General features: G+C 39.6%; 3 protein-coding genes across 5 annotated transcripts; 1 reads left to right on the plus strand and 2 right to left on the minus strand.

Moving 5' to 3' along the window:
- The first annotated feature begins 668 nt into the window (after positions 1 to 668).
- Positions 669 to 1960, plus strand: LOC129247684 (lysosomal aspartic protease-like). Its single transcript, XM_054886924.1, has one exon. The coding sequence runs from the start codon at positions 744 to 746 to the stop codon at positions 1884 to 1886; it is 1143 nt and encodes a 380-aa protein (XP_054742899.1). The 5' UTR covers positions 669 to 743; the 3' UTR covers positions 1887 to 1960.
- LOC129247683 (uncharacterized) lies at positions 1716 to 7055 on the minus strand. Of its 3 annotated transcripts, none has more exons than XM_054886922.1 (5): positions 6571 to 7055; positions 6183 to 6404; positions 5708 to 6111; positions 5129 to 5639; positions 1716 to 2503 (listed from the first exon to the last, which is right to left on the minus strand). In XM_054886922.1, exons 1-5 carry the CDS (start codon positions 6632 to 6634, stop codon positions 2322 to 2324), a joined length of 1383 nt encoding a protein of 460 aa, XP_054742897.1. In that variant the 5' UTR covers positions 6635 to 7055; the 3' UTR covers positions 1716 to 2321. The 3 variants fall into 3 exon arrangements, with proteins under 3 accessions (XP_054742897.1, XP_054742896.1, XP_054742898.1); XM_054886921.1 differs by having other exon boundaries at positions 5129 to 5642; XM_054886923.1 differs by having other exon boundaries at positions 5129 to 5642; positions 6513 to 6591.
- Positions 7056 to 7118: 63 nt separating this feature from the next.
- Positions 7119 to 9030, minus strand: LOC129247685 (secretion-regulating guanine nucleotide exchange factor). The gene is made up of 4 exons (XM_054886925.1): positions 8684 to 9030; positions 8329 to 8580; positions 7497 to 8260; positions 7119 to 7436 (listed from the first exon to the last, which is right to left on the minus strand). Exons 1-4 carry the CDS (start codon positions 8699 to 8701, stop codon positions 7331 to 7333), a joined length of 1140 nt encoding a protein of 379 aa, XP_054742900.1. The 5' UTR covers positions 8702 to 9030; the 3' UTR covers positions 7119 to 7330.
- Positions 9031 to 11412: the final 2382 nt, after the last annotated feature.

Genomic DNA, 11412 nt, shown 5'->3' on the forward strand with positions numbered 1-11412 from the left:
TTTGGAGTCTGCGTTCACAAATGGAGGGTCCAACAATTAGTTTTACACCACCTCCGAAGGGCGAATGGTTTTTAGTTTTTAATGAGAAGCTTTTTTTCATAGCAGAAATGCACTCAGAGGCTTGACTTTACCTACCGAGGGGCGACCGCTATTAGAAAAAATAGTTTATATAAGTTGATGTTTCTTACCCACAATGGGTTTCGAACTCAAGCTCCACCGAATGGTAGTCCCGCACAAATAATTCTACTACAGTGGCCAACATTACAATTTTGAAAAACAAATTTGGGAGTGCAGTTCGACAGCCTGATATTATAGGTATGCCATCAACCCCCTCTAACCGGAAAAGCGGAAATCGGTTACTTCTAAAATTGAACCAAATTAATCCCACTGCGTATATTCTATCATATTATATATAATTATCATTGTGCAGCATGGAGCTAGTAAAGTGTCTGAAGTCGTGCACGTGCCCACAAATTCGTATGCCTTAATAAGCCTAATGCACATTTTTTTTTTTTTTTGTTTTTTTGAATCCACTCTTACAAGTCTGCTTCCTTATCGGTAATGACTACTTCCATTACCGATAAATAATTACGCAAGGAAGCGTCTCTAAACCCGACACTTGCTTAATTTATGCATTTCCAGTAGTATAAAAGGCCGCCCAAACCATCAACGCTCATCACAGTACAGAGATCCCTTCTGTGTTTGAAAACAAATTTACCTTTAAAATCGTCCTAAAACTCAAAATGCTAAAGTTAGCAGTGGTGGTGTTGTGCTTGGCTTTGGTCGTAGAAGCGACTATCGTTCGCATTCCTTTGAACAGGCCCAGCAAGAAGCGTGCCTTGAAGAATGTCGCCGCACAATTGGCCGTACTTCGTAGCAAATATCACTCCGACATCACCGTCTCAACGGAACAATTGAGTAACTACTTGGATGATTCGTACTACGGCCCTATTACTATTGGCACACCCCCACAGGATTTCCAAGTGCTCTTCGATACCGGTTCGTCAAATTTGTGGGTACCAGCTGGCCCTTGCAGCGCCTCAAATCAGGCATGTCAAAATCACAATTCCTACGATGCCAGCAAATCGAGCACATACCAGCCGAACGGTGAAAGTTTCGCCATCCAATATGGCAGTGGCAGTCTTTCGGGTTACTTAGTTGAGGACACCGTGAGCGTTGCTGGTTTGGCCATAAGCGGTCAAACTTTCGCCGTAGCAACCGCAGAGCCTGGTACTACCTTCGTCGATTCGGAATTCGATGGCATCCTTGGCATGGGTTATCAACAAATCTCTAATGATAATGTGGTGCCACCATTCTACAACCTCTTCAATCAAGGCCTAGTTGAGTCGAATGTTTTCGCTTTCTATTTGACTCGTGACGGCACCTCCAGTCAGGGTGGTGAATTGACTTTGGGTGGCATTGATCCCAATCACTATACTGGTGAAATCACCTACGTACCCGTCTCAGAGCAAGGCTATTGGCAATTTAACGTTGACGCAGTAACCATTGAAGGTGTTGTGGCATTCACCCAATTCTCAGCTATCGCCGATACTGGCACCAGTCTGGTGGCCGTGCCGTACTACATCTATGAAGAGGTGCAAAGCGCTATTGGTGCTGAACCCGACGAGTATGGTAATTACTTCGTGGATTGTTCACAAATATCCAGCTTACCAACGGTTACGTTCAGCATTGGCGGCACTACTTTTGAGCTGGAGGGTAAGGACTACATCGTTGATATCGAAAGTGAGAGTGGTGAGACATTGTGCATGTCTGCTTTCGAGAATGGGGGCACACCTTTCTGGATTTTGGGTGATGTCTTTATTGGTAAGTACTACACCGTCTTCGATTTTGAAAACAACCAGGTTGGTTTCGCTACGGCGACGTAAACCTTCGAAGCTCGAGACTTCCCCATCGATATATTGTAAAATGTTCAAATAAATTTGTAAATGTATTTGGCAAATTCCTTGTTTTTTTATTAAGGGAAGGTACACGGTACGCTTGATATATGCAGATAATGCTTTCAAATACACCAAGGGCCCACCCATCGGTTGTTAGGAAGAAAAGTGAATTTTACCTGTTTTTTTGTACAATGACTACATCCCTCCCGTTAACTGCACCTTTTAACTGCAGTTAAAGTTTCTGTGGAAATCGACTAAGTTAATTCACATATTTGTTTAATTATTTTCGTTAGATTTTTATTTTGACGTATTAATTTTTTCTAATTCAAGTAAGTTTTAAAGTAATAGAGACAAATGTTAACAATGAAAAGAGAAGATTATAAGTCTACAACAAGAAAGTTCATGAAAGCCATTCAAATTCCACTAGTCGTTCAATGAAGCCACATTGTCCTCATTGCCATTGGCAGTAATCGGCGTTGCAGCTGGTGGTAGTTTCGCCAGCATGTCAGTGGTATTTGTGGCCATTGCTGTTTGACGTCCGCAAATATTAAGCCCTGGTATATTATTTGGTGGAGGCATATTTTGTGTTGCAGAATTGGGAGCACCTGAATAGTAGAGAAATGGAAATATCAAGAACAGGGTTTTCAAGTTCTGGTTTTATATTTAATTCTAATTGAAAACGAGTTTTGCATGGGAGTTTTCTGCCTACTTATTGGCACACATACATATGTGGTAGAGGGTCTACAATTCATGAATGGCAAATGATATATTCCAAATGCTGGACTTGAACACGCTTACAGAAGCCAATTCGTCCATTATAAGTGGCCTTTCAAAAGTGACGTCAGCGAGTGTTAGTAGTGAGTAATTTCTAGATGGTCCCTTTTTTGTGTCATCTTTAACGTTTTTCAAGTGGACAGATGCACAGTTTTACACGATAGAACAAGGCGTTAAAATTATTGAAACTTATTATAAAAATAATCGATTTCTACGAACAACATACCGCAAAATACGTAATTTTTTTGGTGGAAATAATCATCCGAGTAAATCGACAATTCAAAGATTGGTAAAAAATTTCAAGAAACTGGTTCTGTCGAGCATAGAAAAAGGACTGTCAGCCAAAAATTTGGACGTTCTATTGAAAATATTGCTACTGTAGCGCAAGGTGTTGCTGAACAACCTCCAGCATTGATATCCGATATCTCGACATTCTCAATAATTAGGCATGTGATGCACCCTTTACCCAGCTAACTGACTCGATAACATATCACTCAATTTCTCTTACGTTTTATGCTGTATACTGTTAATATTCGATGCTCATTTCTCTCTTGCTTAATTCATTTGTTCGTAGCATTTACATTTCTAGTACATAAGCCAACGGTAATAGTATTTTCCGTTACTATATTTTAACAAAGCGTAAGCCTATCATTAATTCACTTGAATTTTGTAACGCCACTTACGTTTAGTCTCTCGTTGTGTTAACAGCTATTTATCGCGATCATTGGTTTTTGTTATAAAATAAAGTTACAATTAGGCAAGAGGAAATGAGTATCGAATATTAACAGTATACAGTATAAAACGTAAGAAAAGTTGAGTGAGTCGTCAAGTCAGTTAGCTGGGTAAAGGGTGCTCCAGAGGCATTAATGAATGGACTGTTTGGCGAATTTTACCTGTAAAAAAATTGAGTGAGTCGCCAGGTCAGTTAGCTGGGTAAAGGGTGCTCCACAGGCATTTATGAATGGACTGTTTGGCGAATTTTACCTGTACTCGTGCGCTTTGTGGACATTTAAGTGATGCAATTTTTCATATACAGGGTGGGCCATATAGCATTTGCTTTTTGAACCACCTATTTTTTTGAGAATAGTAACACAAATGACATGCCAAATGTGTTCATAATTTACTTAAAGGTTTGACATTTACGAAATGGGACGATATAAGCATGAACAAAATTGGGAAATATTGAAAACTTATTCCCAAAGTGGTGAGTCTGCTTCTTCTTTTCTGATTTTCACATCAGTGGCTACGTCAATAAGCAAAATTGTCGGATTTGGGGCTCAGAAAATCCACAGGTTACTGTAGAAAAGCAAATGAATCCACAACGAGTCACTGTTTGGTGCGATTTTTGGTCTGGCGGCATCATCGGGCCATTTTTTTTCGAAAATGAGCGAGGAGCCGCGGTTATAGTAAATGGCGAGCGTTACCGTGACATGCTCAACGAGTTGTTTCCAAAAATTGAAGAGGATGACATGGACGACATTTGGTTTCAACAGGATGGTGCAACTTGTCATACTGCCAAAGTTACACTCGAACTTTTGGCTATCGTTTTTGAAAACCGAATAATCAGCCGAAATTCCGATATCCATTGGCCGCCTCGGAGCTGTGATTTAAGCCCGTTGGACTATTTTTTGTGGGGAGCCGTTAAGGACAAATGCTGTGCGAACCATCTAGAGACGATTGATGCTTTCAAACACGAAATCGAAGTTGCCATTCATGAAATTGGAGCCCAAACAATCGGAAATGTGCTTAAAAATTGGGTTGATCGAATGGCCTACTGTAAAGCCAGTCGTGGCAGTCATTTGAACGATATTATTTTTTATTCATAAATGACAATGTTCAATCGTCAAAATAAAAAAAAAGTTTGAAAAAATATTGATTAGTTTTTTTTATCGCCGATTCAAAAAGCAAATTTTACATGACCCACCCTGTAATATAATTGCTGTCGTATTTTGAATAAAAATTGTGAAATCTAAATTTTTACGTATTTAATTTTAAAACAACATTTAGGCGCATCTTTTGAAATACCCTTTATGTATATTAACTAATTGAAAATATCCAAAACGGATAAACTACTTTCATAATAGATTTTAACTACTTTTATGCGGCTCCGTAACTCAAACTCATTTCATAAATTGTAGCTTTTCTACTTCAGATCTGTCAAAACAGACAACTCCGAATTGTAAAAGCTGTCAGTACAAAAGTTAGGTTAGGTTAACCCCGCCACGCATACTCCTTTTGATCCCTAGTGATACCAGCTGGAGTTTGACCTCTATTAAGATTTAAAGTAGACATCACGTAGGATGCGAAGTACAAAACACTGCTAAAAAAAACTTGAACATGGAAGACCCTGTTTAGTACGGCGCATTATTGGCAGCTGTGGCAACGCTACTCTAGTCAGAACAGCTGATTTTGTTTACATTTTATAAACTAAGGAAACACTTTTCATGTTTACTCACAAGCAACTGGCGATGCTCCCCCACCGTTGGTGGCACGTGCGGGACGGGTTTTATGGAACATTGCTGCGACAGCGGCAGCCTGCTGCTGTGTTTGATGGTAGATTTGCTGCTGCAGCATCTGTGCGTAGACAAGCCGCTCATAAATACCTGTAGTGGTACCCACTGTGTTAGCCTGTGAGGTGGCGCCGCTCAAATACTGCGTTTCCTTAAAAAATGTATTCAGATATTGCTGAGTTGTCGTGGTCAACATGGGATTCGAGTAAAGAATAGTGGGCGAAGAGGCAAGTGCGGCATTGGCCAAACTATTCGATATAAAACTCGTAGTAGTGGACGAATGTTGATTGTAGACAAGTGGCGGTGCCGCGGGAGCAGCGGCGACGTAGGTGACTTTGTTGCCAAGGAACATGCCATATGCAGCGTTGCCAGTAGCTGGACGCACGGAAGCAGGCTGCAAGCCGTTACACAATTGATAATAAGCCGCTGCAGCAGTGGACGAAGCAGCCGATGATTGCTTCTGAAAGTAATGCACAATTCTGCTTAAGCAATGGGGAAAAATATAACTTTTGTGCTTAGACTTACATTGAAATTTGAAAAGCCAATGCCAGTAGTTGTCTCCGGCACTGGTGGTGTGGGATACAAACCATTACCATAGCCGGCAACAAATGGCACTGCTTCCGGTGGTGTCAATGCGCCTTTCTCATTGAGTAGTGGCGTTAAATTTTCAGGAAAGTCGAGAAAATCTTTACCGTATATGGCATAGTTTTGTGCTGCTTGGAAATACTCGTCGGTGTCTTTTGGCGGGTGACCGGTGGTGTCACCGTAAATAGCGCGATTCACTTCTTGTACGTACGTATTGCTGCTGCGACGGCAATTCGATTCCAGTTTTTTATTCCAATCGTTTTCCACATCTAATGGCTCACATTTCCCAGCGGAAGTGTAGGTTTGATGCCAAATCGGATCCGTAAGCTTTTTGGATGTGGGCGCTGTGAAGGAATGTGACAAGTAGGATTGATTGGATTGAGTGGTTTTATGTAGATTTTAGATTTTAGCTTACAAAGCTCCTTGGCATTCCAAACGGGAAATTCATTTTTAATTTTTGTTAATTCCTTTGCAATTGAACTTTTCAATTTTCTTTCCTTTTTGTTTCGCCCTACCAAAGGGTTTTCCGTTTCCTCCTCAAGTCGCAAAAAATCTTCATGAACATTGGCGTACGACTCTTCAAGGCTATTCGATTCCGCTTTCATGTTGTTGCTGTCGTCTTCGTCCTCACTCGTTGCTGAAAAAATTAAGCTGACATGAAATTTTTTTTTTGAAGTTTAATTTTTCACATTATGCTGGACAAAGAAATACTTAAGTTGTTGTTGCGTTCGAATTTATAAATTACATTGGTATATTTTAGCATTTGACCGCGTTTATTTGTTATAAATGTAATTTGTAATTACAGTCTAAAAATCCCAGCATATTCTCAATGAGTTTTTCGGTTTGTTGAGGCTGTTGCGTTTCCATACTTCCGATCGTCTTTGATAGTCGCTTTTCGCACTTATGAAGTGCAAAATAAAATAACAACTGAGGTGCACCAACAGTAATGTGTTTATAACGGTTACTTTCTCAGCTGTCCGTTGTAATTCAAACCTTAATGTTTTTTTTACAACAATTTTCTATTATCTTCAAAGTTTTCGGTTTTTTCTATAAATTTTCGCTGCGGGTACTTTCGTAATTGTCTTTAATATATTTTCTATTGAAAATTTAGAATTTTGTTATCTTTTTCAGTAGCTTTTTACGAATTTGGCCAACTTAAACCATTTGCTACACAAAAGGTCAAGTGTTTTTGAGGTTAATCGCAATGCAATTCCCTATAGCCGTCAAAACTCACTGCAGGAGTTATTTGCAAAGGCCAAAGTGTTCTTTGCTCTTGGTACAAAATTATAGCATATATTTTGGCGCTTCTTATGAAAAAAGTGCGTAGGTTGACGTCGAAAAGGGATTCAACTAAATTTGCGGTTTTACTTTTTATTGGTATTTAAATAATCTTTCGTCCTTTTTATAAATATATTTTTTCATAATATAAACAATTTGCTTTTTTAATAATAAACGGTTCACTAGACAGGGCTAGTTTACTGGGGCGGCAGCCCTTGGTCGGGAAAACCCCCGAGGTGTTCCGGCAACGTAGAACCGGCTGCCATGGGAATTTGCATTTTTTTCTTAGTCGCTTTTCTTAGACGTGTCGTCGCAGATCGCATAGCAAAATCCTGCGCCAGCGCCAGCAACTTTGCAATGCCCTGGGAGTAGAACCTGCGTAGGCGCACATCTGAAAATAAAATCCTTATTTGAATTGTATTTAGCTCACTTTAAATTGGATTGCACTTACAAATTATCCGTTGCATCATTGCCGCAATTGCCATGCTCGTTCCATCCCCAGGTGTATATGTCACCATCAGTGCTACGTATAAGGCCATGCTCTGAGCCCAAGGCTAAATATGCCGGCACAATCGAACTGCGCAAATCAATCTCTTGTGGCGTTGCTTGATTTTGGGTTATGCTGCCAATACCCAACTGTCCATAGCAGTTGCGTCCCCAAGTTAAAACTCGTTTATCATTTAACATCACGGCATTGTGCGTCCAACCGGTAGCTATTTGTTTAATTTCATCCTCGAATTGAAAAGAATTCGCTTGACCGAATTTATTGTCACCCAGCGCAATAACACGCTTAGCACCACTACCGTATTGCAGGTCAACCACTTTAAGCAAAATATGATTTTGACCACTTGCCACACCAGTGATACGCACCTCACTGGGTTCGTTTACTTGAATTTTTATTACGGGCGCACAATTGAGCGTTGTCGCTGTTATGCATAAATCCGACGGCGGCTCATCACTAATACGCAGACGCCCGAAAACATACACCTTATGATCCTCGGTGAGAATTGCACAATGCCGTAGTCCGAAACTTATGCGTGCAGGTGCATCATGGCGAGGCAAAATCACAGGCAGTGGACGTCGTACTGCATTGAATTCGCGTTGACACAGCCCTAGCTGTTGAAAGCAATTAGAACCCCAAACGTAAAGCTTTTTCGTCACAGTTATGCAGCCAGATATATCCCAACCGCAAGCAATACTTTCCACAGGTACATCCTAAAAATCAATGAAGCAGCATGAATTTATCTGACGAGTTAGACGACAACGAAATCAGTGATAAATACCCCAAAATATTCACCAGGTATATTTTGAAATTCATTAAAGCACTCTTCGCGCGAGTCTAAACCTAACTGGCCGCGTCCATTCCAGCCACAGGCATGTATCCGTCCGTTGGTGTCGAGCACAAGCACATGACCGCCACCGCCACGGATACGGCGCACGCTAGCCGGATTAAACGAATACGCCCGCACTAGTTGTGGTGTCGTGCACAACTCCGATTCAAAGCCAAGGCTGAGTTGTCCGTGCGAGTTGGCGCCCTGGTACGAAAATTGTAAAAACAAAAAAACAACAACACTTTCCACATTAATTGTACGGAAGTACAAAGTGCCAAATAATTTGCAATGCAAATTTCTTGCTTACCCAGGCATATACCGACATTATAACTCGTATATACTGCGCTATGCTTGCAACTACCAGTTGCTATTTCCGGCGCACGCCAATTTCAACAATGTATTTACAACAGTTGCGCCCAATGTCGTAGGCCGTAAATGTATTTTGTGTTGTCCTGTGTGCTTGCTTGTCAGTTACCGACTGTCGTATGGCAATTGCCTTCGCCTACCTTTTAACTTATTTCTCTGCGAATTAGCTTTCTTTATGTGCTCGATTTGCTTTTTGGCTGATTGCATGTTTTAGCCAAATTAAATGTATTCTACAAGGAGGCGTATGTGTTTTTGTTCTACTTCGTCACAGAAATAAGTGTGGCGCACAGCTGCTTGCATCAGCTGTTTTGATTGAACACAGGGTGTTACAGAGGAATAGTAGTTGCTGCATGAGTATTTCAAGCGATTTTTGGGAACAAAACGAATGGTTTTTGCTTTGAATAGTTTGTTAGGTCACCGTTGTAATAAAAACATTATAATGGATTCATTTTGATACTGAAAGGAGGACGCAAACTTCAAAAATGTATAAGGCTGCTGCAAAATTATTCACGTTTTTATAGTACGAAATCACTTGGGATGCCAATATTAGTGGAGATTTTTGCAATAGAGGTTTCGGTATATTTTTCAAGTAATCCCTCGGTTAGTGGTCACGGGAACGCCATCCCTAGAATACACACATAAAGGGTTTTTCAATAAGGTCGGGTAGATGTTGAAATGGAATGTCGTGGCGTTTGCTGTGTGGCACGTAGCGCCGTCCTGCTGGAACCACATGTCGTCTAGGTCCATATGGTTCAATATGAGACATAAGAAATTGGTTATCATCGTTGTGTGGCGCTCGCTGTTGACGGTGACCGCCTCACCAACGTCGTTTTCAAAAAGAGGTTGTCTGTAAAGTCGGTTTACTGACGATAGTTTAACGTGATAACGTCATAAGAAAACACTGATTGAATGGTTGCATTTTTCAAAAGAAAATTTTAATTTTATTTGTTTGATAGATATTTTGTATGGATATAGAGAATGAGTTAACATTAACATAACATTATATAACATAACATAACATAACATAACACAACACAACATAACATAACATAACATAACATAACATAACATAACATAACATAACATAACATAACATAACATAACATAACATAACATAACATAACATAACATAACATAACATAACATAACATAACATAACATAACATAACATAACATAACATGACATAACATAACATAACATAACATAACATAACATAACATAACATAACATAAAGCATTCACCAACAGCTTTCATTTGATACCCATATTGTACATACACGTCCGAAGGTTACCCGGGTCCACGTTTTGACCTATATATCGAGACCCTATCTACCAATAGGTATTCAAACTATGCAGAAATCATCTTCAATACCTACTTAACAATGTGTGTAAGTTTGGTTTAATTCGGTTCAAAGACACGGCGGGTCCACGTTTTGGCATATATTTTGAGACCCTAGTCATCAATAGGTATGAAAATTACCCCGTATTAAAGCACTTATCAACAGCTTTCATTTGATATCCATATTGTACAAACACATTCTAGAGTCCACGTTTTGGTCTCTATCTCGAGACCCTAGTCACGGAGCGGATGGAAATACTCTCAACTAAAGCATTCACCAACAGTTTCCATTTGATACCCATATTGTACATACACATCCGAAGGTTACCCGGGTCCACGTTTTGACCTATATCTCGAGCCCTATTTCCAAAATAAAATATAATTCATGTTACTCGTGGAGGATGTAGCTTTCGAATGGTGAAAGAATTTTTAAAATTGGCCCAGTAGTTTTTGAGCCTCTTCATTACAAACAAACAAAGTTTTCCTCTTTATAATATTAGTATAGACAAAACATATCTTATAAGGTATATGGTAAATATTACCATAAATTTTTTCCTTCATATATAATAAAAAAATTAATAATAATAACATTAAAACAACAGGTATTATTAACAAACTTGGTTTTATTTTAAATTCTTCAAATGAATCAAATTAATAATAATCAATAAGAAGGCATATGCCAATACAAATACGTGAATTTATATATGTACATATGCGCATATACATACATATATACGCTCACTTAAGTAGGAGAGAGCAAGATGTCGAACGTTGCCGTTCGTTTGCTTTGTCGTTCGTTCCGTGCTTTCGCTTGCAGTTCATTCAATGCAATGAGCAAGGTAACACTAATGAGCAAGGTAACACTAAAGAGCAAGGTAACACTAATGAGCAAGGTAACACTAATGAGCAAGGTAACACTAAAGAGCAAGGTAACACTAATGAGCAAGGTAACACTAATGAGCAAGGTAACACTAAAGAGCAAGGTAACACTAAAGAGCAAGGTAACACTAATGAGCAAGGTAACACTAAAGAGCAAGGTAACACTAATGAGCAAAGTAACTACATATGAGCAAGGTAACACTAATGAGCAAGGTAACACTAATGAGCAAGGTAACGACACATTTTTTCGTGCGTGCAGCCTGTTAAATCGAATTATAAGACGTTATCACGTCAAAAAGTACGGACAAATGACGCCGCCGGCCCATCAAACGGTAACTTTTTGAGGATGCATTATCACCTGGTGAACCTCGTGTGGATTGGTGTCGTCCCATATACGGCAATTTTGTTTGTTAACAAAGCCATTCATCCAAAAATGCGCCTCGTCACTAAAG

The sequence above is a fragment of the Anastrepha obliqua genome, chromosome 5 (genome assembly GCF_027943255.1).
Source record: "Anastrepha obliqua isolate idAnaObli1 chromosome 5, idAnaObli1_1.0, whole genome shotgun sequence".
Taxonomy (NCBI): domain Eukaryota; kingdom Metazoa; phylum Arthropoda; class Insecta; order Diptera; family Tephritidae; genus Anastrepha; species Anastrepha obliqua.